Genomic DNA, 26,839 nt, shown 5'->3' with positions numbered 1-26,839 from the left:
CTTAGAAGCCCAAGTTGGGATGAGGCTGGTCCAGTGTGATCTGCCCTAAGGATGAGTGCAGCCTCTGGGCCCGCAGCCAGCTAACGGGGTGCCTGCAATTCCACCCTCAGCAGCGTATCCTTTGCTAAACACTGTCTTTTCCTTTCCCCTCAATCATATTGGAAATATCCTGGAGAGCAAAATATTAAATCCCTTCTTCAAAGAATTAGGCACCAGGAAGGCCTGAGATTCCTGATGGCTGTGGGAAGGCTGAGGAAATGCAAATGTCACCAAGTACAGGAGGCGAGTCTCCTCAACTCCTTTGGCCCAAGATAGAGCTTGGCAGAGTCTGAGAGAGGAGCTTGGCTCTGGGATTCACATGGCTGCGCCTTGCGGGGTGGCTCTCAGGAGGCGATAAGCAGAGGAGAATGGGGGATCTGCAGCTACAAGGCCATGTGCTGTGTGACTTTGGCATCCAGGAGGCAGCGTGACCCTGAGTTGCAGAGAGGAGCCTTCTTCCTATTTGTTCACACAGCATAGTGTGGCTTTGTGGTGGTGGTGAGGAGGCACCCCAGCCCAGAGGACAGACAGAGCTGTGACTGTAGATATTTCTGCCATCAGGCTGGTTTGTCCTGGAGAAACAGATTATCCCCACACAAACCAGTGTGTGGAGCAGGTGGCAGTGTTTGGGCTGCTGAGCCCGCAGCCCCACAGGCCTGGTCTCCCGTCATCAGGAGGCCTAGCTGCAAAGGAACCTGGTGTACTCTATGACCAGGGAGGGACAGGACAGACTCTCCAGGACACGACAGTGACTTGGACAGACAGATTTCTCTGCCATCTATTTAAAAAGACAGAAGTTGAAGTCATTATCCCTACTGAGCCAGTCACTATAGACTGGAAATTAGAAATGCAACTGAGAGAGGCATTTCTTTCCAGGGCCTGCCCTGTCATCCTGATATCTAAACCCCTGAAGCTGCCACCCTGTCTCCACAATAAAACAGCCCTGACTCCCTGCTCGTAAGATATAGCCAAGGACTCTGAGCAAGAGGCCAGCGGGGACGGTGGCTGGGGGTGTGGTCTGAAATGCCTACATATCTTTTGCTCTAAGTGCCCTCTGGCCCTGGGGTTTGGTTTCCTTCCAGAAAACTGTTGGCTGTGCCAGAGGAGTCAGTTCACCCTTCTCCAGGGTGACACCGGATCTCCCACCAGGCCCCTGGAGCCAGGAGGGGGTGAGGCCAAGGCAGAAAAGGGTATTTGACCCCCCTTCTCTATCAGCCTCTGACATGCTTCCTCACAGTCACCTGGGCTGCTGATCGTTATACCAGTCACAAAGCAGGTGTAAGACCCAAATCAGACCAAGGATCAGAGGTGCTCTCCCCAACTAGCACCCCACAAACTCACACATGATAAGAGCCATGTGTGAATGCAGCCAGGCGAGCTTCAAGGGGGAAATGTGATAGATTAATAAAATTTTTTCTCTACATGCAGACGTGGCCTCTGGCATCTTCATTGCCTAAAAGTCTGATATGATTAAGTAAAATGTGGAAATTAGTCACAAAAGCTAAAGTGATCTTTGGCTGCAGCGAAGAGACGAGGTTCTGACTATGCTGAGGTCTGAGCCCCACACATACTTGATAAGGGAGCTTGACAAATTAGTGTCTGTGCGGAGGAGGGGGACAAGGATGAAGGAAATGTTGAAACTGTGCTGTAGGAATAGTTGAAGGAACTGGGGATATTTAGCCCAGAGAGGAGAAATGTTAATGAGAATGATTAACTTGCTTCAAGATTTGATAGACTCCCATGTAGAAAAGGAAACTAGGCAATGATGATAGCCCACATCTACTGAGTCCCTACCATGTGCCAAGCACCGTGCTAATTGTTTTACATACATTTTCTCATTTAATCTAAACATCCTTGGATGTCAGTGCTGTTACGATTCCCATTCTACAGATGAGAAAAATTCAGAAAAGTTGAGACGCTTGCCCAAGCTCACGTACTACGCAGTGGAGTCAGGAAATGAACCCAGGTGATCTGACTCCTGTGCCTGTGACTTAACCATCCTCTAGAGATATGCTCTGTGTAGAGCCCCCAGCAGAATTAGGAGCAATGGTTGACAGTTAAAGGGGGGCAGGTCTGGAGGCAACATGAGGAAGAATTTTTAAACAACTGGAGGTATTCAACAGAGAGTGTTGGCTGGGTGCTTTGGGTGGTAATGAGCTACATCCCACTAGAGAGATGAAAGCAGAGGATGCAAGAGGTATGACACAGAACAGTTTGCAAGGAGTATTATAGCAGCAGCAGCACCTGGGAACTTGTTAGGAGTACAAATTCTTGGATCCCACCGCACACCTACTGAATCAGAAACTCTGTGGCTGGGCCTAGCCGTCTGTATTTTAATAAGCTGTCCTGGCGATTCTGATACACGCTCAAGTTTGAGAACCACTGGCACAGAAGTTTCTGCCTCCTGCCAGGGACTGGACTAGATGACTGCTTTAGTCCTTTACGTTACTAAGACTTCACAATTCTGTAGAAGTAAGATAAAAATATGACTCAGCATTTAACCGATTTTCTTTTCATGCTGAGCACTTACTAGTAATATCTTGAAAACAATATATCAGTTGCTAAATTGTGTAATTGGACTCAGGTACCTTAGCCATCCCAAGGCCAACAGGATAAATATTTGGGAGGCTGTGGGCGAGGGCCTGCCCCTCCGCCCCATCCAGGAGGCAGCCTACATTCTAGCCACCTCAGTCGCTCCATCGGTTTCCAAACAAGCCGGGTATGTCCCCACTCCTTGTTTGTTCATATAGTTCCTATATCTGAAAAACACTTGCCATTTGAAATCCTACCTTCTTTAAAATTTCAATTCAAATGTCGCTTTGTCCACAAAAGTGCCTAATAGTATCTAGAGCACAGTGCAGTCTCCCTTTCTTCCTCCCTTCTCTCCTTTCTGAGCCTTCTCTCACTTCTGAGTACCAGGGTCCTTAGAGAACTTGGCACATTCTGCCTCATCTCACGGGAATGCAGCCTCTCCCAACAGAGCATGCTGTCCTTGAGAGCAAGATGGTGCTGTCACGTCAACCCTATAGTGCCTAACATAAAATAATGTTCAGTGAAGAGTGATCAGAAGCAGTATTTTAAGAAAATTATGTATGCAACTCTTTGCGGGATGGACAACACTGCCCGACTGGTAAGAAGGAAGCCCTCTGTGATTCAATGTCAAGCCCTGAAGTCTTTGCAGAACTTTGAGGTTTCTGCAATAACCTGTGTGAATACACGTGTCTGCTGGTGCCAAGTGGCCCCACCTTCACACATCTATAGCCCTTGTTATCTTCAACTCCTCTTCATGTTCATAACAATCATTGTTGTATAGCCCTTGGATGATGAGAAATGCTGAATGCCCTCACAGCCAACTTTCCAAGTATCCCACAGAAAGAAGTATGAATAAATCTTCATTTTAGGGAAGAGAGAGGTCACAAATTTGACCACTATTGTAGGGATAGCAAATAAGGATACTGGATTACCAGATACCAGGCCCAGTTTAACAGTTTACCTCTGTGGGGCCAGGTGTCCTGTGGGCTGTGGTGGACTGGTCCCGTGACAAGGATGGTGGCGAGAGACATGTAGATGGGATGAAAGACCCTCCCCTCCCCAACATGAATTTCTATCGCCCCAGCTCCTGAAATTGACTCATCCTGTTGTGAAAGCTGAATGATTTGATGGAATAAGGAGATGTTCCTGATGTCTGTCTCACCTAACAACACTTAGGACAACTACTTCAGTGGGGCCCCCTGAAAGGACCTCAAACCCCAGAGCATTTTATGTTTTAAGGACCATTGAGTACTATGATAACAGGAATTCCTGTCCACACAAGGGTGAAAGTGACTCTAGATTAGCCATGAAAAATTTCCCCTGACCCCACTTCTTATGACACCCCTTGGACTCCTAGGTAGCCCAGCACTGGTTGGCAATCATGACAGATGTTTGCTCCAGAACCAGGGGGCTTCCTGTTGTGCTGGGTCCCCTCTGGCACAGATCTCATCCCAGCCTTTGGGTTAGAACCCAAAGCTTCTAATTCTCAGACCAATGCTCCTTCCCCCAAAATGCACAACCCTAGAATTCAGGAATAATCACTGCAATCTCCTCAGCCACCAACGACCAAGGAGGAACAGAACAGAACAGAATAGAAATGGGTGAGGGGGTCATAGGTGGAGAAAAAAGGTCAGTCATCCAACCATTTTGGCTGCCCCCACTCCTCTCTCCTCTGCCCTGCCCCCACCTCCTGCTAGCCTCCCTTGATAGCTCTCTGCCCTTCTTCCCCTTCAGCCTGGAGCAGCTCTGTTCTCTGTCCTACTCCTAAGCAAAACCTTCTCTCAGGAAAAGACTTGGCACCTTTATACTTGGGGGTACATTCTGTCCTTATATCTTCTAGTTATTCTATTATCAGTCTCATCCTTATTATGAATTATCAAGTGAAAAATCTTTGTCCCTTAAGGTAAAGAAAACAATTTCAGGGGTGGTTTTTCTCAGCACTTTCAGTACCTTAGTCTATTTCTAACACACACACACACACACACACACACTCACACAAAGGAAGAGGAAAAGGAGAAAGCAGCAAAGGAGGGGGTGGAGGAGAGAGGAGAAAAAAATTCACAGTGGGGGAGGAGGAAAGAGAGACAGGAAGACCCCTGACTGCTAAAAAAACCCATTCTGTGGTTTTCAAAGACCATACATCTCAGTAATGAAGGCATGAACAATGACGGAAGTGGGAGATGGTGTTTCAACAAGACTAAAGAAGAAGTTAAGGACTGAGAGCTCATTCGAAGTGCTTTCACCAGAGCCCCCAGCCTGAGAGCAGGAAAGAAGAACTTCTGTCCTAAGGTAAAGAGCCCCACTGGGGATCTGGGGTCTGGGAGCAGGGATGGGACAGCTGGCAAAACTGCTCAGGCAAGGATAGGCTTCCAGTGAAGTCCCTGAGAAACGCTGTTTCTTGAAGGGAAATGTCCTTTACCCTCAGGAGCCTGGGAAAGAGAAGTATTACTTGTGGAATCTGGGCCAGCATGCTGGCTCTTCTCCAGTAGGCTTTCAGGGACATGGGCCCCTGATGGGGAAAGAACCACACTGTGTGTTCACGAGAGGGAAATCCAGGTGAGCTCCTTGAGGTAGCTGTACCTGACAGAGCCTGAAGGCTTTATGCTGTTCTAAATGCTCCAGGCTACTTTCTTTTGTTCAGTGCTCATGGGGGACGAATGACAAAGGGTCATTCTTATTAATAAAAAGAAGATAGTTACTAGAGGAGAGTTACCAAGGTTTGGATCACCTCTTCACTTGACTCCTAAAAGCCTGGACTGGGGCAAACCACTGTGCTCCCTGGAGCTTGGAGCTGGCCCTGTGAGGCACCTTTGAGGGAATTTCACATCCCAGATGTATGCTCTGAGGGTGATGCAAACAAGGGAGGCTTCAGGCCACTGGCATGATTTTGTCAGAGTAAACCTGGGAAGTCCAGGGTGAAAATAATGGTTTAGAGATAGTTTTCCCCAAGTTCTAGAGTTAGGCACTTTAGTGGGAAAACCTTTCACCTAGGAATCAGGGGACCTGGTTGCCTCAGTTTCCCTAGTTGCAAAATGAGGAGACTGTTCTGCAGGAGTTCTTAACTAGGGGTCCATGGATTCATTCATGGGATTCATGAATTTAGGGGAAACATTACATTTTTATTTGCACCGATCTCTAATTGAAAGTTAGCATTTGCTTCAATTATGAATGTAGGCAACAAACCATAATAGAATTTGCCATCAATAGAAGTCACAGATATTTTCAAATGTCATTACAGTTTGTATAGATTTCTCAAAATATCATTTGTGCTCATCACTACTATGAATTACCACAGTTTTTAGGCCAATGCTAGAGCTAAAGAAGCACATATACTGCTCTATCTCACATGCTTCTAATGTGTGAACAACTGTTTTGATATAATTTGTTTCCTCTGTTATCCTATGCATTTTATTTTATTAATTTTTTTTGAGATTTTTTTTGATGTTTTAATAGTTTATAACATTGTGAAATTTGGGGTTGTACATTTTTGTTTGTCCATCACCATATATATGTTTCCCTTCACCCCTTGTGCCCACCCCCCCCACCCCCATTGCCCCTGGTAACCACAATACAGTTTTCCCTGTCCATGTGTTGGTTTATAGTCCACATATGAGTGAGATCATCCAGTGTTTGTCTTTCTCTTTCTGGCTTATTTCACTTAACATAATACCCTCAGGCCCATCCATGTTGTTGCAAATGGGACGATTTTGTCTTTTTTTATGGCCGAGTAGTATTCCATTGTATATATATAGCACATTTTCTTGATCCAATCGTCAGTTGAGGGACACTTAGGTTGCTTCCACTTCTTGGCTATAGTGAATAATGCTGCAATGAACATAGAGGTGCATAAGCCTCTTTGGATTGTTGATTTCAGGTTCGTTGGATAGATTCCCAGTAGTGGGATAGCTGGGTCATAGGGCGCCTTTATTTTTAATTCTTTGAGGAATCTCCATACCGTTTTCCATAGAGGCTGCACCAGTTTGCATTCCCACCAGCTGTGTATGAGGGTTCCTGTTTCTCCACATCCTCTCCAATATTTGTTGCTTTTTGTCTTGGTGATTATAGCCATTCTAACGGGCGTGAGGTGATATCTTAGCGTTGTTTTGATTTGCATTTCCCTGATGATTAGTGATGTTGAACATCTTTTCATGTGCCTATTGGCCATCTGTATATCTTCTTTGGAGAAATATCTGTCCATTTCCTCTGCCCATTTTTTGATCGGGTTGTTTGTTTTTTTGTTGTTCAGTTGTGTGAGTTCTTTATATATTATGGAGATCAACCCCGTGTCAGATGTATGTTTTGCAAATATTCTCTCCCAGCTGGTGGGTTGTCTGTTCATCTTGATTCTGGTTTCGTTTGTCTTGTAGAAGCTCTTTAATCTGATAAAGTCCCACTTGTTTATTTTTTCTTTAGTTTCCCTAGTCTGGGTAGGCATGTCATCTGAAAAGATTCCTGTATGACCAATGTCAAATAGTGTGTCGCCTATATTTTCTTCTATGAGTTTTATAGTTTCAGGTCTCACCTTCAGGTCTTTGATCCATTTTGAGTTAATTTTTGTGAATGGCCATAGCAGATGGTCCACTTTCATTCTTTTGCATATGGCTGTCCAGTTTTCCCAACACCATTTATTGAAGAGACTTTCCTTTCTCCATTGTATGTTCTTAGCTCCTTTGTCGAAAATTAGCTGTCTGTGTATGTGTGGTTTTATTTCTGGGCTTTCAATTCTGTTCCATTGTTCTGTGTGTCTGTTTTTGTACCAGTACCATGCTGTTTTGATTACTATTGTTTTGTAGTATGTTTTAAAGTCAGGGATTGTGATGCCTCCTGCTTTGTTCTTTTTTCTTAGGATTGCTTTAGCTATTCGGGGCCTTTTGTTGCCCCATATGAATTTTAGTATTCTTTTTTCTATTTCTGTGAAGAATGTCATTGGGATTCTGATTGGGATTGCATTGAATCTGTAGATTGCTTTAGGTAATATAGACATTTTAACTATGTTTATTCTTCCAATCCATGTGCATGGGATGTCTTTCCATTTCTTTATGTCATCATTGATTTCTTTCAATAAGGTCTTGTAGTTTTCATTGTATAGGTCTTTCACCTCCTTGGTAAGATTTATTCCTAGATATTTTATTCTTTTTGATGCAATTGTAAATGGTATTATCTTTTTGAGCTCTCTTTCTGTTAGTTTGTTATTAGCATACAGAAATGCAACTGATTTTTGTAGATTGATTTTGTACCCTGCGACTTTGCTGTACTTGTTGATTATTTCTAATAGTTTTCCAAAGGATTCTTTAGGGTTTTCTATATATAAAATCATGTCATCTGCAAATAGTCAGAGTTTCACTTCTTCGTTACCTATGTGGATTCCTTTTATTCCTTTTTCTTGCCTAATTGCTCTAGCCAAAACCTCCAGTACTATGTTGAATAGGAGTGGTGAGAGTGGGCAGACCTGCCTCATTCCTGTTCTCAGAGGAATGGCTTTCAGGCTTTCCCCGTTGAGTATGATGTTGGCTGTGGGTTTGTCATAAATAGCCTTTATTATGTTGAGGTACTTTCCTTCTATTCCCATTTTATTGAGAGTTTTTATCATAAATGGATGTTGTATCTTGTCAAATGCCTTCTCTGCACCTATTGAGATGACCAGGTGGTTTTTATTCTTTGTTTTGTTGATGTGGTGTATCATGTTGATTGATTTGCAGATGTTGAGCCATCCCTGCATCCCTGGTATAAATCCCACTTGATCATGGTGTCTGATCTTTTTAATGTATTGCTGTATTCGGTTTGCCAATATTTGGTTGAGGATTTTTGCATCTATGTTCATCAGCGATATTGGACTGTAATTTTACTTCTTTGTATTGTCTTTGTCTGGCTTTGGTATCAGGGTGATGTTGGCCTCATAGAATGATTTAGGAAGTGTTCCATCTTCCTCTATTTTTTGGAATAGTTTCAGAAGGATGGGTATTAAATCTTCTTTGAATGTTTGGTAAAATTCACCGGAGAAGCCATCTGGTCCTGGATTTTTATTTTTTGGGAGGTTTTTGATTACTATTTCAATCTCTTTATTTGTGATTGGTCTATTCAGATTCTCCATTTCTTCTTGGTTCAGTTTTGGGAGGTTGTATGAGTCTAAGAATTTATCCATTTCTTCTAGATTGTTCAATTTGTTGGCATATAATTTCTCATGGTATTCTCTTATAGTCCTCTGTATTTCCATGGTATCCATTGTAATTTCTCCTCTTTCATTTCCAATTTTATTTACTTGAGCCTTCTCTTTTTTTCTTAGTAAGCCTGGCTAAGGGTTTGTCAGTTTTGTTTATCTTCTCAAAGAACCAACTCTTTGTTTCATTAATCCTTTCTACTGTTTTTTTGGTATCAATTTCATTTATTTCTGCTCTGATTTTTATTATTTCTCTCCTTCTGCTGACCTTAGGCTTTGTTTGTTCTTCTTTTTCTAGTTCTGTTAGGTGTAACTTGAGGTTGCTTATTTGGGCTTTTTCTTGTTTGTTAAGGTGGGTTTGTATCACTATGAGTTTCCCTCTCGGGACTGCTTTTGCTGCATCCCATATGGTTTGGTATGGCATATTTTAATTTTTGTTTGTTTCCAGATAGTTTTTGATTTCTCCTTTAATTTCATCAATGATCCATTGGTTGTTCAGTAGCATGTTGTTTAATCTCCACATCTTTGTCACTTTCCCAGTTTTTTTTTCATGGTTGATTTCCAGTTTCATAGCATTATGGTCTGAAAAGATGCTTGTTATGATTTCAATCTTCTTAAATTTATTGAGGCTTGCTTTGTTTCCCAACATATGGTCTATCCTTGAGAATGTTCCATGTGCGCTTGAGAAGAATGTGTAGTCAGCTGTTTTTGGATGGAGTGCTCTGTATATGTCTACTAGGTCCATCTCGTCCAGTTTTTCATTTAAGTCTACTATTTCTTTATTGACTTTTTGTCTGGGTGATCTATCCATTGATGTAAGTGGGGTATTAAGATCCCCTACTATTATTGTGTTGTTGTTAATGTCTCCATTTAGGTTTGTTAATAGTTGCTTTATGTACATTAGTGTGCCTATGTTGGGTGCATATATATTTATAAGTGATATGTCTTCTTGGTGGAGTGTCCCTTTTATATATATTTCCCTTCTTTGTCTCTCTTAACCTGTTTTATCTTGAAGTCTACTTTGTCTGATATGAGTATGGCAACACCTGCTTTCTTTTGTTTGCCATTAGCCTGGAGTATTGTCTTCCATCCTTTCACTCTGAGCCTGTGCTTGTCTTTAGAGCTGAGATGTGTTTCCTGGAGGCAGCATATTGTTGAGTCTTGCTTTTTAATCCATCTTGCCACTCTGTATCTTTTGATTGGAGAGTTCAATCCATTTACATTTAGGGTAATTATTGGTATATGAGGACTTAATGTTGCTGTTTTGTCACTTATTTTCCAGGTCTTTTGCATTTCCTTTGTTTCTTGTCCCATTTGTTTCGGACTGCCAATTCAGTTTGGTTGTTCTATCTTATGACTCTTCTAGTTTTCTCTTTATCATATGTGATTTTGTTTTGATTATTTGTTTAGTGATTACCTTGAGGTTTGTGTAAAAAATTTTGTGTATGAGATAGTCCATTATCTGATGGCCTCCTATTTCCTTATACTGAGTCAATTCAATCACTTTCCTCTTCCCCTTCTAAGTCATTCTTGTTATACCTTATTCTATCTTGTGTTGTGGGTGTGTGTTTACCTCACCTCAAGATGAAGTTAAATTTATTTTTGGTGAATTCCTTCCTTTGATCTTTGATTTTGGTATTTAAGTGGTTTCTAACCTATTCTGGTAAAGATCTACTATTTTTCTGAGTTTGTCTACCTATTTTTCTCCTTGCTCCAAGCTTTGTATTCCCTTTCTCTTCTTTTTTTCAGGCCTGAGGGTCTTCTTGAGTATTTCTTGTAGTGGGGGTCTCGTGGCCATGAACTCCCTTAGCTTTTGTTTATCTGGGAAAGTTACTATTTCTCCATCATATTTGAAGGATATTTTTGCTGGATAGAGTATTCTTGGCTGAAAGTTTTTGTCTTTCAGTATTTTGAATATATCATTCCAGTCTCTCCTAGCCTGTAAAGTTTCTGTTGAGAAATCTGCTGAGAGCCTGATGGGAGTTCCTTTGTACGTTATTTTTTGTTTTTGTCTAGCAGCCCTTAATATTGTTTCTTTGTCATTGACTTTGGCCAGCCTTACCACTAGATGTCGTGGAGTGGACCTTTGCCTGTTGATGTATTTAGGTGATCTGTTGGCTTCGCTTCCTGGTATTTCCTGCTCCTTCCCCAGATTTGGGAAGTTCTCAGCTATTATTTCCTTGAATAGGCTCTCTGTTCCTCTTTCCCTCTCTTCTCCCTCAGGAATACCTATAATTCTTATGTTACATTTCCTAATAGAGTCAGATATTTCTAGGAGACTTTCTTCATTTCTTTTTAGTCTTAGTTCTCTCTCCTCTTCCATCTGGAGCATATCTGTATTCCTATCCTCTATAATGCTAATTCTTTCCTCCATATTGTCAGCTCTGTTCTTTAAAGATTCCAGATTCTCCTTTATCTCCTCCATTGTGTTCTTCATCTCCATCAGCACTGACTGGTTTTTCTTTATGATTTCAATCTCTTTTGTGAAGAAACTCCTAATCTCATTGAATTGCTTGTCTGTGTTATCTTGTATTTCATTGAGTTTTTTTTATGATAGCTATTTTGAAATCTCTGTCGTTTAGGTTATGGATTTATGTGTCTTCAGGGCTAATTTCTGGGTGCTTGTCATTTTCCTTCTGGTCTGGTGATTTCATGTACCTTTGCATTGTGGTTCCTGTATTGGCTTTGTTTTTCCTCCTCCTGGAAATATCTGGTTGCAATTTCCACCCCCCCACCACTGTGTGGGGGTAAAGGGCTGTGTAATCTGAGCCCCCTGCGCTCTGCCCCGGCTGTTTGCTGCTATCCAGCGGTGGCTTGGTCTGGTCTGGTGGGCTGAGCTGCAGGGTCTGGCTTGTGGGAAGGGGGGTAGCACTCTATTTTGCCCTCTGGGTCCCTGGTGTGGGGGGTTTCTCATTCACCCCTCGTTATCCGCTTTCCTGGGATGCTCAGATGTTGATGGTACCCCATAGCAGTTCTGAGTCCCCTGTATGGGAGTTTCCCACTCACTGAGAGAGCCCGAAGAGCTACGGTTTCCCCTCAAAGGGCCCCCATCCCCCCTCTCTGGGAGGGGGGGGACACGGGGGACTGGGATCGCTGATCTGATGGGGAGGAAGAGGAGTTCTCCTTACCTCTCCCCACTTCCTCCCAGGGCCCAGCACGTTCCACTCTCAGATGTGCGGCAGTGTGGATCTTTCAGATCTTGCTTTTCGCTGTCTAGGATCCCGTTGTTGGTCTGTGACTGTTCCTTTTGTTGGATTTTATCGGCGGAAGAGTTTACGAGGAAGCTCACTCCGCCGTGACGCTGACGTCACATTGTTTCATTCAATGGAGATTTTTAAAGAAGAAGCAATAATTAGATGGCATAGCCTGACACAGTGGAAACAGATGAATAATGGACTTCTTGGTCTGCCACTCTTCTTGGGTCTGGGGACCTTATTTTATTAATTTTTAAGTGTTTTTCTGAGAAGGGGATCTGCAGGCTTCACCAGACAACCAAAAGGGCCCACGGTGCATTTATGTTAACATTGAAAAGCCCTTCAACCTTGAAGGGCTTCAAGGTTGTTGAGAGGGGTCAGAGCCAGAAGCCTGAAAAGCAGACAAGTGCTCCAAGTGCCTCCTGACCCCACCTTCCGTTTACTTACCAGTCTGGTTCTACTTGAAGGAAGTTGGGGCTGTGATGATTGATGAGATCCGGTCTCTGGGCCTGGGGCATCTTTTTTAGTTTTGTGGGAGCTCTGCAAACAGAGGTATTTGTGGAGCTGATTGCTAACATTCTAGCTCCTTTGAGAAGTTAGATCTGGGCTTTGGCGGCAGAGAGAATGGTCAGTCTTTACAATCTTGTCCCCACCAGTGACAGTCCCCACTCCCCAGAAAACCTTGGGCTCAGCTTCATGTGTCATTTAATCATCACAACGTTCACATGAGGGAGCCTTAAACACAAGAGAAATGTGAGGCTGAGCAAGGTTAGTAACTCGCCCGAGCTTACACGAAGCTTGGATTTGAATCCAGGAATCCATGTGCCTCCCACTTGAAAAAGTGGGCAACAGGAGGGTGTTTACTGTTGGCTGCGATTTTCTCCATCCTGAGAGTCCAAGGCCATGGGCAGCCAACGTAGCTCAGAAGCCCCGTGGAAGACTGAAAAGTGAGGATGCTAACTAATCTGCACCCTCATCCTTGCCCACTTTGGGGCTCACCACGTTTTATGAGGGAGAGGAGTACTGCCCCTGGCATGTGGTGGACCCAGAAAGACCCCAGACTTCCCTCCTCGAGCACCTCCTCACGCTTGTTAAGGGCCAGTTGCAGCTCTTAGTACAGGCTGTGTCCCCAGGACCCACCAGACCCAATCTTGCACTTCCTGCTACTAGTTAAGTTTTCTCCGGCTCGCCTGCATGCCGGACTCTGCGCCCCGCCGGCTCACCCGCCCAAACAAAAGCTGTGCTGAGGAACTGCGGGTGGCGGTGGAGGGTCATCTTTGGCTTCAACTGGAAGGCAGCGCCCTCTAGCGGTCACAGTGCAGAACCAGCAGTGTGTGCTCTGCCGGGCCCTGCCTGCATCATACAAGAGTGCTCCCCATCCTGAGCACCAAGGTCCTCTATTCCAAGAGCACCCTTTCCCCATGGCCCCCTCCTGCCCCCACCCTTCCTGAACAGCCCACGACAGACTTAACACGCTCTGCTCCAGCTCGGTCCTAGGCACCGCGAAGCCTAGCCACTCCTGCATCAGCGCCTGCAAGCCAGCCAGCCTGTCTGCCACTCTTTTCTTGGAAGCAGTCCCTACCCCGCCCCCCTCACATCCCGCTGCAGCAGTCTCTCAGGAGACACGCCTGGAGAAGGGACACGACCTTCTCAACGTCTCGCAGACAGCAAGTGCAGAGCCAAGACTGGAAACCAAAACTCCCCAGCCCACTCCCACATTACATCACCACTGTATCCATCAGGCACCAGCGTCCCAAAGTCGGCAAACATCTGTCAAGACCTAACTCCACTGCCACCTTGCCTTCCCGCCAGATCCTTCATTCGGAATTTCTCCTTCTCTATTCTTTGATATACTTTATGACCTTATTGTTGTTTTCACAGTCCTCCTCATGTTGCAGCTGTTCCTGAATGTATGGATGAGTGTGAGAAGAGAGAGAAAGGAAATGAAACTCCAAGAGAAAGACCCCATAACTTGGGGGTTAGAATCCTAGCTCCCCCACTTAGAAGCTGTCATTTTATTCTAGTCACAATGCCTCTCAAAGCCTTCATATGCTTAGTATAAATGACATATTTTTAAATAACCATAACCGTGCAGAGTTTGATAAGAACTAAACACCATCATGTATGCGGATGTGCCCGGGACACTGAAAAGTGCCTCAATTACCAGGAACCATAAAAATAATCATGGCTAACATTTACTGAGTCCTTCCTCTACGCCAGGCACTTTAGTAAGTAGTTTACACAGGTTGCATCATTTAACCCGCACAACAATGCTGGGAAGCGTATTATCACCATTTTATAGATCAATAAGCTAATTTTCAGAGAGATTAAAAACCTGCCCAATAGTACACAGCTCCCAAGTGTCAAAGCCCAATTACAAACCTGTCCTTCTGACTCTAGAGGCTGCATTGAACCACTGAAATAGTCTGCCTCTGTTGTGTAGTAATTTCTCCGTGCCCTATGGTGCCCGAAATGTAGTTGCTCAGTGTTTGTCAAATATATACATTTATTCAGGGCTGAGCATAGTGCCTGCCCCAGGAGCCTAAGAAACTTGCCCAAGTCACACAGCTAGTATATTTTGGGACCAGGACTCGGACACAAGTAGTCTGGCTCCATGGCCTATGCTTTTAACCACAGTCCTGGGCTGAATGAATAACTGCAATCCCTCTTTATCCTCCTTTTCAAATCAGATGATGCTTTGTAGCTAGACACCAAGCATGTCACTAAACTTTCAAAATCTGTTTCAAGAGCCAGCAGGACATTCTGGTGGAGGCACAGTGCAGCAGGAAGGTGTGACAACACAGGAGAGGGAGCAAGAGGTCAAGGCTAGAGCACATCACAGGGGCCAGACCACTAGGCTGCTGCTGGGATTTTTATTAGGATTGTGACAAGTTAATAGGTAAATATGGGAAAAATTAACAATTGTCTCTATTTAGAGTTTCTTTTATGTTCCTAAATAGCACTTTATAGTTTTTATCCTATAGGTCCTAATAGAAATCTTGTTACATTTTAAATTCCTGGGCATTTTATGGGAGTTTCTTTTGTTGCTATAACGAGTGGGATTTTTTTCTTCTATCATATTTTCTGACTAGTATCTAGGAAAGTGTATCTAGGAAAATTAATCATTTTATGTATTAATTTTATAAGTGAATATCTTATTAAATTTTATGTTATAAATTTATACATTAATTTTATTTATTATTTTATATAAATTTTAATTACATAATATTCCAAACTAGGGATATGCCATAATTTATTCAACCATTCTTTGACCAGTGGGTCTTCCCCTTTTTCTAATTTTTTGGTATTATAAACACTGCTGCAGTGAATATTCTTGTACATATATTCTAGCACACTCATGCTTTTATTTCTGTAAGGTAGAGCCAAAGGTACAGGGTATATTTTACCTAGAATGAATTATTGTGACTATTTCCTCATATACTTACCAGAATTGGATTTATCATTTTTTTTTTCATTTTTGTTCATCTATTGGGTGGTAGTTCTGAACCCTGAATTTTTAAAAATTTGCACTTCCCTGACTGCTAGTAAAACTTAACTTTTCATTTCATTTCCTCTTTTGTGACCTGCCTATTCAAATACTCTACCGTTCCTTTTTTCTAATATTGTTAATTAATTCTCTTGGATTTTCCAGATGTAAGTTACATCATGTATAAATAGTAATTTTGCCTCAACATTTCCAATATTTACATCCCTTACTTTATTCTCCCATCTAAATGCAATGGCTAACATTTCCAGAACAATGTAAAATAACAGAAGTAACAGGAAGCATCTTTGCCTTGCTCCTAATTTTAATAGAAGTGATCTTATATTTTACCATTAAATATGATGCTAGAATTTTATGAGATATATATTTCTCTATTATGGTGAACAATATTCATCTATTACCATTTTCCTTAGGGTTTTAGTAGGAATGAATGTAAGATTTTGTCAGGGGCCGGCCCCATGGCTTAGCGGTTAAGTGCGCGCACTCCGCTACTGGCGGCCCGGGTTCGGATCCAGGCGCGCACGGACGCAGCATTTGTCCAGCCATGCTGAGGTGGCATCCCACATACAGCAACTAGAAGGATGTGCAACTGTGACATACAACTATCTACTGGGGCTTTGGGGATGGGGGAAGGAGGAGGATTGGCAATAGATGTTAGCTCAGGGCCGGTCTTCCTCAGCAAAAAGAGGAGGATTGGCGTGGATGTTAGCTCAGGGCTGATCTTCCTCACAAAAAAAAAAAAAAAGATTTTGTCAAAAGATAATATTTATGTTCTTCTTTTATCTATTAACATCTTAATATTTATATATTTCCTAATATTAAATCATCCAAGAATTTCTAAAATGAATCCTACTCCATTTGTCATTATATTTTTAATATCCTGCTAGATTGATTTGTTAATGTTTTATTTAGTATTTTCACATGAATAGTCACAAGTGAGATTGGTCTGTAGTCCACTTTATGCTTTCTTTTAAGGTTTTGACATTAGTAAAAAGAAATGAGATTTCATTCTTTTTCTATGCTGTTAATTTGACTAGCATCAGAATCATCTTGAAAAATTTACTTATCAACTATTCAAAGCAGTGCTTTCTGGGAATATAGTACCAAATAATTTTCTCAATTTCTTCCAGGGTTGTTTTGGCCTTTTAGGTTTTCTTTTTTTTTTTTTTTTTTGAGTCAATTTTGGTCATTTGTATTTGCATAGAAATTTATTTATTTCAACCAGCTTTTCTAACTTTTTAGCACAGAGTAATACAAAAATGTCCCTTGTAACTTTTAGTTCCACTTATATTTATGATTATTTCTCCTTTCTTATTCCTAATTTTCACTTTCTTCCTTTTTCTGTTTATTCAACTAGTTTATTTCTATTTTATTGTAGTTTTCCCTCATAGGACCATGAGCTGGAATTTAAAGGATGATTAAGAGTTTATCAGACAGAGAAAGAAAGGAAGGTATCTCCAGAAGAGTAAACAAGAAATTTGCAGCTGTAAAATAGCTTTGGTATACAGTGGGTGTATGTATTCACAGGGTGGCAAGAAGGTGTATCTGGTCCTTTGGGCTCCTGAAGAGAGAATCAGGGCTCTGCCTTCTACCAGCATCACAGGGAGGTAATGAGGGGGAGAAAGGAGGGTGGGGCTCGTTCCACGGCAAGATACTACTGGGTAGCCAGAAGAATGACAAATACCCACTACATGGAGTCATTGAAATCTTTTAAATGGAGAGTATGCCAAATTCAGATTTGTGTTGTTGAGGGTTTGTTTTTTCAATATTTTGAAGTAGGCAGCCTCCTCATTTTACAGATGAGGAAACCGAGGCCAGAGGACGACCTGAGACAAGCCCAAGGAAACAGAGATATCAAGAGTTGGAATGAGCATTCACCCAGGTTTTCTGGATTTAGGAAAATTTAGGAAATACTCTGGTGGAAAACATCCTTCCCTGAAAAGAGAGGATAATAACATCTGTGAAGATTAAATGATTCAATGCATGTAAAGTGCCTGACACGTAAAAGGCCCCTACAGTTATAGGATTGCTTTCTCCTTGTCCTCCATTTCATTTCTAAAAATTAAGTTTCTTTTATAGCTTACGTTTTTGCAATATACTGTTTCTACTGAAAAAACTTTTTAAATTAAAAGTAATATATCCATAAGGTAAAATAAATCAACAAAAGATTATACAATGAGAAAAAAAGCTTCTTACAGTTACCTTCCTCCCTACTCACAGTAACCACCCAACTAAAACTCATCATTTTTAATATTTTCCATTTAATCCTTCTGAAGGTTAGGGTTATAATTTTTAATTATACACCTTTATTTCTTGATATTTCAAAGAGTATCTAATCACCCTACCCCACGAGGAACAGAACATCCTACAGCACCTCTTGCTTGCCGATATTTGTTAGTAATATTTAATGTTTTAGTCCTTCTAGTGCTCATCTTCATAAATTTAAATGGAATGTTTAAATCTTTATTGTTTTATCAATTTTACATGATTTCTTACCCTCCTCTGAAAATTGAGGAAATCACACAGACTTCTTTCCTCCTCTCCTTTGACTCTAATTTACCTCATTTTTGTAAGATACTTTTTAAATTTTTACATTGTCAAGGTTTCTAACATTATTTGTTTTATAATGTTAAGTGATCCATGTTATGCCTATAGGTTTATTCTATAAATTGCAAACTAATATGGAAAACTAACAATATTACAATTATGTAAATATTTATAATTAAATCAAGCAGTATGATTATATCCAAAGAAAAAGAAATATAATCTTATGATATTAAATCTATGCTCCTTAGAAGAGAATGTTACAAGTGTCAAGGTCAAATGGACTTCTTTTTCATTTCTTTCCAGATGTCTTCCATCCTCCAGATCATATTCAATGGCTGCGGTTTCTTATATCTTACTGTCATAATATATTTTGTCTTCCTTTTTGGCCATGTAATACCTCCTTGAGTAATTTTCTTCATAAATGGGGAGAGGTGGTAAACTTCCTTGGATCTCTGTTCTTTATTTATTTACTTACTTACTTAGTTAGTTAGTTAATTAGTGAGGAAGATCAGCCCTGAGCTAACATCCATGCCAATCCTCCTCTTTTTGCTGAGGAAGACTGGCCCTGAACTAACAACCGTGCCCATCTTCCTCCACTTTATGTGGGACGCCGCCACAGCATAGCCTGCCCCTGACAAGTGGAGTGTCAGTGCACACCCGGGCTCCAAACCTGGGCCGCCAGCAGCGGAGCGCGTGCACTTAACCGCTATGCCATGGGGCCGGCCCCCTGTTCTCAATTTTATATACATGGTATCATAGTGTGTGTGCATATATATGTACATATATATGATTTTTTCTTTATATTATATATTATCTTTTTAAATATGTTATTTGATATGTACAAAAATATGTAACATGTATCTAAAAATATGAAGCATAACAATATAATTAACACCTATGAGCCCACTGCACAACTACAGAACTAGAACATAACCAAAAGTGTCCTCTACCTACGCATTCCTCCCCTACACCATCCTACGGACAAAGTAAGAAAGGTAAAGAAGAAACAACTTATGGAAAATAGAATTTTTTTAATGTAGCTTTTTGTTTTTGACATCTATGCTAATTACATTATGGCAGAGAATGTGGTCTTTATGGTACTGATTCCTTAGGATTTGCATTATTGGCTAATTTGTTGTTAGTACCGTCCAGTCCATTCCAGCTCCTAGTGACCCTGTGTACAGCAGAGGGGAACCCAGCCTGGTCTTTTTGCACTGTTGTCTCACCTTCTGGCACTATATCAGACAATGCTCTGCTGCTATGCACAGGGTTTTCATGGCCAATTTATAAACTACTAAAACGTTTAAATATATTTTTAAAACATCTACACAATTTTTTAAAATAAAAATGTCCTCATTTTATACACATAGTTCTGCAATTTTCTTTGTTTGACATAAGGGTATATTATGGACATCCCTTCATATTTATAGAACTAACTCATTCTTTTTCATAATATATAAAATATTCTATTGTATGGATGAATCAAAATGTATTCAACAATTTCTCTTTTGATGAAAGTACAGATGTTTTCTTTGTCTTGGTTTTTGTTCTATTTGACTTTTTGGATATGGCGATAATCTTTCTTAGCTAAGATTAAAAGATATAAATATAAAAAGTAAAACAATAAAAATATTGGAAGAAAATTAAAACGTCAGCCTGAGAGAAACTTTCTTAAACAATACAGGAAACACAGATGACTTAAAAGAAAAGATATGGGCCGGCCTGGTGGCGTAGTGGTTAGGTTTGCGGGTTTGGATCCTAGGTGCAGACCTACACACCGCTCATCAAGCCATGCTGTGGAGGCGTCCCACATACAAAATAGAGGAAGATTGGCATGGATGTTAGCTCAGGGACAATCTTCCTTACCAAAAAAAGAAAAAAAAAAAGAAAGAAAAGATAGATGTGTTATACTTAACTGCATACAAATGTAAACTTTCCTTACGGAAAAAAACAAAAAAAAAAAAATGGGAGGAAATATTTGTGGGAAAAAAAAAATGGCAGGTTAATATCTCTAACATAGAGAAAGCTCCTAAAAGTTGTTTTAAAAAAAAATGCAGAGAATATGAACAGGCAATTCATAGAAGAGGAAATACTAATGAACAACAAATGTATGAAGAGATCCTAACCCTCACTAGTCATGGAAATGCAAAATAAAACAACAGTGAGATCTAATTTTTCACCCATCAGATTGGCAAAAATATAAAAGATAAATAATATCCAGTGCTGGCAAGCACATGAAAAAAATGTACATTATCAAGTATTCCTGTTGAACATCTGAATCTGAACCACCTTTTTGGAGAGCAATCTGATAATATATAGCAGAAAAAAAATTTAATGTTCACATTCTTTGACCCAGCAATCCAACTTAACTTAGGAAAAAAAACTGAAAATATAGCCTTTAGTGCTGCCCTATGTCTCTTCCTTTCTTTCCTCCCTCTCTTCTCTCTACACCTCACTTGATTTACTACCTCACTTCCCAGCCAGCTGAACTCTCATGCCCTAGCCCTCCTCCATCAGACTCTAGCCAACCGAAGCTGGTGCCTGAAACAGGGAGACGGTCTTGGAGCCCTGGAAGGCCTTGACTAGGTGTCCCCGTGTGCTTTCAGGAAAGTGAGGCCAAGGACATCAGCAGAGCCAACATCTGCTTCGAGTTCCTGGAACTGCTGACAACGTGCAGGACACTGATGGCACCTGGCAGAGACTGCTGTGCCTTGGCCATTCTGCTGGCAATTGTGAACATCCAGCTTGGTGGTGAGGACAGCCCATCCCCAGATCCCCAGGGCAGAGACAGCCATCAGGGAAAATCTTGGACTCGTGAGGGTGGATGGATCCCGTGATTTTTTTTGTCTGGTGGGGAAGAAAAGGACCCACTCTTCCTGACACTAATGAAAGGGTGAAAAGTCTAGTTTTTCTTTTTTGTTAGAACTAATACTAATGCCCTCCCCATCTGACATCCTGCCTCTGCTATGTGTTGCAAAGAACCTGGTAATCTGGCTCTCCATCCAAGACTCTTTCAGGCTCTTACATACTATATGTTTATGAAGTCCAGGTTTGAGATCCAGATACTACACTGTTTGTCAACTCTGGCAACCCATTTAACCTTCTGTGCCTCAGTTTGTTAATCTGTAAAATTGAGACAAGAATACCTGTCTCTAGGGCTATATCTTGGATTAGATGTATACAAAAGCACTTTAATAAAGGCCCTATAGAAGCTCCAGTTGGAGAGTAGAAATAAAATAGAAACCATTTCTGAATTAATGAATAGCTGGGATTGCAGGTCTCCCTCAGATATGGGTATAGCCTGTATACTACTCTTCTAAAAGGGTGGTATTTAATGTCTATGGGGCAGCCCCCATCTCTGCCTCAACATTTATGTGTAATTTACCATGTATACCGGGCCTCCCATGGCTAATTCTTCCCTTCCCCTTCCAGCATGCATGCACATCCTCACCTCAACTTCCCAAGAAGAAAAGCGACTAAGCTTAATCTGTACTGTGTGGTACAAGACAGAAGAGGCTGAGGGGGTAATAGTGTTTTTGTGCAAGGACAGGAATGCGGACTGTACCCCTGAGACCAGCTTGGAGCAACTGAGACTTAAACGGTATTCTGGGACAGATGGTGTCAGTGAAAGATCATCTCAGTTGGTGTTCACCATAGACCAGGCTACGCCATCGGACAGCGGGACCTACCAGTGTTGTGCCAGAAGCCAGAAGTCAGATACCCGCCTTCAGGGCCATTTTTTCTCCGTTTTAGTCACAGGTGAGCCCCTGATATCCCTAATGCCACCAGGTGGAACAATAAGCACGGTCAACAGCTGGAGACCGTAGTTATTTCAGGTCCTGGACAGGCAGTCTCCGCGGGAAGAGTCCCTCCCATTACTCAATCCTTTTCCTTCACTTCCACTGGCAAATCCTGTCTTTCCTCAAAACATGTATACAAAGGTAATCTCATTTTGTCTTTAATTTAAAAAATCTTACTGATGTAGCCATCTCATTTTTATTGACACTGAGACTGAGTCACAAGGAGGTAAAGCAACTTGTCCAATGCCACTCACTGACCAGTGCCAGTAAAAGCAGATAGAGGTCTGGAATTTAGGCCTCCTGATTCCCAATTCAGAGCGCTCTCAGAGATAGAGCTGTATTTCTAAATGCAGATACCGAGCCTTCAGGCTTGGACAGAGAGATGGATTTGAGATAAAATGAATGGTTGTCTTAGAGAGCATTTAGTTGTAAGAAACAGAAATCCACTCAAGCTGCCATAGATTAAAGGGGAAAAAATAATAAAGCAAGAAGTATAGCTGGCCCTCATGAGTTCTAGTTTCTGGAATCAGAAACCAGAAAGCCAACAGAACCCAAAACAGTTACTGTCTTAGTCTCTCTGGGGCAGCAAGGCTTCGAATCTCTGCATATCTCCTTCATTTTGTGCACGCTCCCCGGCTGTTACTACTTTGGCACAGCCTAAAATGGCCACTCCACTCTCAGCTTTATATATATGACTTCCTCATATGCCCATCAGAGAGTGACTTGCTGTGTTTCTATATTCCCAGACAACAGAGCAAGTCTTCAAAACTGAAAATTATGTTCTGCCTAGAATTCTATACCCAACCAACCAAGCAATCAAATGTGAGGAAAAAACAGACACTGTCAGATAGGCAATGACTCAAAAAAAATTCGTATTCCACGCTCTTTCTTAAGAAGCTACCAAACGTGCTTCAGTAAAACAAGAAAGTGAATCAGTAGGGTATATAAAATGGGATCCAAGAAATAAGGAGTCTAATAGAGGAAAGAGGATAAGGATTTTAACTTAGGCTAAACTGCTTGACCCACTCCAAAAGATGGTTTTTAAATGAGATTTGCGAACACCTAGTCCAAGGTGACTAAGCTATTTTTGCTGTCTCTCTGGCAAGACTTTATTCGAGTTCCTTCAAGGTAGGAACTTATTTGTATCCCAAGTGTGACACACAGCAGATTTTAGTGTATTTATTGCTGCTTCAGTACAACATCATCATCCCCCACAAATGTTAAAAAATGCACACTTGGGCAATGAATTATGCTGAGAGTATGCTTGGAGATCATAAAAAGATGTTCTGAGATGATGCAAAGAGGTATTAATGATCTCTGAAACCCTCCCCTGATCCACTGATTCTCTTTTGAACCAGAGACAGGGAACTACACAGTGACAGGACTGAAACAAAAAGGACGCTCTGAGTTCAGCCCTAGTAAAGATACTCTCAATTCAGGCTTCCGGCAAGAAAACGTCTGGGTGATGCTGGTCACCAGCCTGCTGGCCCTTCAAGGTATGTTCAGAAGAGCCTTAAGCACCCCAAGCAATGAGGTGCTATTCCTTTGACATCTTGGTTATTCTCCAGGAGAAGGGTGGAAAGGAAGCCCAGAGTGGGAGAGGAAAACACTCCTCAAGCCCTGGCTGTCCATAGGAAAACATCAAACCAACACGAGGGCAAAAGTGGCCCAAAGGGACTAAAGATTTCATACTAACTAAGGGAAGATGGATGAATCAGATGTCCCACTGGGTAGGCGGTCAGATCTATCAAGGAGGCCTGCAGGAGAGGCAAGTAAATACAGCTGCCTCTACTCAATGGATGAACAGAGGGCTACAAGTTGAGGCAATAGATGTTTGGTTATTATGTGAAGATGAACAAGGCAAGAGACAGACTTGGTCTGGAGGTGGATTTTGAACAATGCAGCTCTTTGTTCAAAGGCTGATGGCCAAAGTGAGTATATTAAATGCTTGTAGCTCAGTCCTCTGAGCATCATTTATCAATATGGATCAGGGTTTTCCCTACTAGATAACAAAGAGATTGGAACTTGCAATGATTTGTCATTACGTTTTTGCATAATCAGTAACTGATGCAGGTTTTTGCTTATCCTTGGCATTCTTAATTCCATTTCATTTAGGCTTCCCTCAAATCAATAACTACCACTGTTTGAGTGCCACCAAAATGTAAGCTCTTTAAATTTAAATGCTGGGACTTGGTCTTGTTTACCCCAACAAAAAGATAGTACTAGGCACATAGCAGGCTCTTAACAAATTTGTTTAAAGAATTTGTATGATGGGTTAGGCTTTACATGTGGTGGCTCGAACCTCATACAACCCTTCCAGGTTCTCTGATTACTAATCAGGAAACAGGCACAAAGAGGTTAAATGTTGCCCAGTTCACAGGAATTAATACAGGTCCTTTTCCCTCTAAAACCTTGTGCTCTCAGTAATTACCTATTACATGCTAAGCACCTTCTCTCTCAGCTCCTTCACCAGCCTTCTCCATTCTGAGATTGCCTCATTTCCAGAAATGGGACCACCTAATACTCCCTTATTCCAGGCCCTTAACTGCAAAGTATCAAAAGAAAACAGAGACTTATCTGTGATCCTTGACAAGGACCTGCCAAATGTAAGGCAGCTTTCAGGAGGAAACTGATGAATATCAAGCAGCACGACCTTGTAGATGTAATTTTTTATTGAATCTAAATTCCCTCAGATAATTAGGCTATTCTGTTAGTGAAATAAATTTTATTTCTTCATACAGAATAAAAACTCAGAAGAGGAAATTGAGTCTAGCCATACAATCTACTACCATTTACTTCCTTTGACTCCCAAGTTACACTAGAGCAAAACACCTCTAAGCTCTTTTCCCCTTTCCAGTCAGGTGAAGAGAAGAAAGAACTTAATAGACCATTCCTTTTCTTTATCCTCCTCCCCCAACTCAAGGCTTAGCAGAATTATGGAAGAGATAATGTTCAGTAGAACAAAAGTACACATGTTTTCTCAGGCCTAGAGGGATCACGTAGATCAGGTTATCATGCTTTCATGTGACAAAAAGGAGAGAGTTCCCTGGATCTCTGTGCCTCTCTCAGCTCATGAAGCTAGTATTTCAGTGAGTATCCCTGTCCTATCACTGTGCCAACCATTCAGTGCCACACATGGAAAACCTATCTTGAACTTTTTGAGTAGCACCTATTTCTTCTCTAACTGTCCCACCTTCCAGCAAGGAGAGACCAAAGGTTGGCTCTCTCCCCACTTCCACCAAGATCAGTTAGATTTGCTCTAAAGATCACAACTGCAACTTGAGCAATAAGACACAACACATGGAATGTGTTCCTTCTTTCCTTTTCCATTCCCTCTCTAGTCTAAGGGCCTATCAAACACACATCCCAGGGTGAATTACATCAGGTATTTTGTTGCTATTTTCAGTTGTGTGGCACTAATACAAACTTTCCTTTTTCTTTCTACAGCTCTTTAAGCCTTATGCCAGAAGAAACATTTAAAAAAAAGTTATAGCAAGATAAATCTGATTCTCTTTAGTTTGGTATCTTTCATATTACAATCTGTATAGGGAAGAAAAAAACAGGGAAGAAAAAAACAGGGCACAGGGAAAGAGATGCTAATATGCCAAGAATCTGGAGAATATAAGGCGGGGCAAATGAGTGTATTCCTTGACCTCCCCTCCTCATTGCCAGAGCAAACCTGCCTTTCTTCCCAACCCAGTCACCAGTAAATAAAAAGAACAGCTTTCACAAAAGTGGCTGGTGTACAGTTCTCACTCAAATATTGGATAAGTATGTGTGTTTTTGTATCCCAGAAGAACTTTTCCTCCCTCCCTTCCAACATAGTAAAATAAACAAGCAAGTTAAATGAAATAAGAACACAATTTTTTTGGAAGAAATTTTTATTTAACACTGTAAAGGGAAGAGAGGGGTAGGAGAGGAGAGGAAGAGAGCCAGACCCAGTGACTGACTTGGCATGAAAATAAGGAAAGGAAGAGAGACCTTCGTGTTCAACAGCATCCACACAGCACTGCTGGAAGAAGAGGAAGATTTGTGCAGACTGGGTGCACCACAGATCATAACTGTCTAGCTTCAACTAAGTACTTGTCAACCTCTTTGGTCATTTCTCTTTTTTTTTAAATAAATGTCAAACGCAATATTTTCAGCCTAGTCTTTTCTCCTAAATTCACAAATCCTCTTTTTCTTTGAACAGTCAACCTCTTGTGATAGTTAAGCAGAGAGGAGGGGGCAGGATATTCCTAATAGGAAGAACTACATAAATAAAGAAGTAGGAACACAGATAATTTAACTGGAGCTAAATGGCAAACCATCAGAAGGAAATGGACACCTTACCTGTGATCCTTGGCCAGGACCTGCCAATTGTGGGAGCTAAGGTTTGTGGGAACAGAGAGAGAAGGCTGAAAGAGATGGGTAAGACCCTTATTAGTGATGGTCTTGAACCACAAACTCAAAGAATTTTGGATTTTGTGTCTTATGGAGGTAAAACGACTAGGCATGGAGTTAAAAGACTTGGATTCAAATTCTGGCTCTGCAATGTACCAGCTACACGTCATTGGGCAAATGAAGTTTTAAGATGCTATTTCTGTTTACTTATCTGTAAAATGTGATATTGCCTACTTTATCTTCTGTTTTCACAGGATTGTTCTGAGGATCAAATGAGATTCTGGATTTTAAACCCAGAGCCATTTGAATTCTGGCTACAGAGTCTCCACGGCTTTCTCCACTACATTATGTTCACTTGAATCCTTCTCTATTTTATGTACATTAGTTCTGTGTTTCTAACTAAATGTTAAGCTCAAATGGGTGGAGATGTCTTTTGCTTTTTACTATTCAAAGAATCTTCTGAAACTACTCAACATCATAATCACTGGAAGTCTCACAAAGAAGCCATGTCCAAGTAAAGAAAAGGTTTCAACCATTGTGCTATACCAATTATAGTTCACACATAAAAATCTCCAGAAAGGACACACGATCACTGCCCAAATTAATCAAGACATTCAAGATCATCAGACTATTAGCTCTGACTTGAACTAAGCAGAATAAACAAAGCAAAAATAAGTCAAAG

At 41.3% G+C, this 26,839-nt stretch overlaps 1 protein-coding gene across 1 annotated transcript; it reads left to right on the top strand.

Moving 5' to 3' along the window:
- Nucleotides 1-4,708: 4,708 nt before the first annotated feature.
- CD160 (CD160 molecule) lies at nt 4,709-25,963 on the top strand. The gene is made up of 5 exons (XM_014779941.2): nt 4,709-4,860; nt 20,581-20,725; nt 21,407-21,733; nt 23,133-23,270; nt 25,222-25,963. The coding sequence occupies exons 2-5, from the start codon at nt 20,659-20,661 to the stop codon at nt 25,227-25,229; spliced, it is 540 nt and encodes a 179-aa protein (XP_014635427.1). The 5' UTR covers nt 4,709-4,860; nt 20,581-20,658; the 3' UTR covers nt 25,230-25,963.
- Nucleotides 25,964-26,839: the final 876 nt, after the last annotated feature.

The sequence above is a fragment of the Ceratotherium simum genome, chromosome 2, assembly GCF_057802395.1.
Source record: "Ceratotherium simum simum isolate JZ-2026a chromosome 2, ASM5780239v1, whole genome shotgun sequence".
NCBI lineage: Eukaryota > Metazoa > Chordata > Mammalia > Perissodactyla > Rhinocerotidae > Ceratotherium > Ceratotherium simum.
The sequence above is the reverse complement of the archived record's forward strand: the minus strand, read 5'-3'. Positions and strand labels throughout refer to the sequence as shown.

Excerpts from the sequence above, each read along its gene's own strand:
- CD160 (XM_014779941.2), top strand. The coding sequence starts at position 20,659 with ATGGCACCTGGCAGAGACTGCTGTGCCTTGGCCATTCTGCTGGCAATT. Across the intron at positions 20,726-21,406 it reads TGTGAACATCCAGCTTGGTG|CATGCATGCACATCCTCACC; the intron begins GTGAGGACAGCC and ends TTCCCCTTCCAG. Across the intron at positions 21,734-23,132 it reads TTTCTCCGTTTTAGTCACAG|AGACAGGGAACTACACAGTG; the intron begins GTGAGCCCCTGA and ends CTTTTGAACCAG.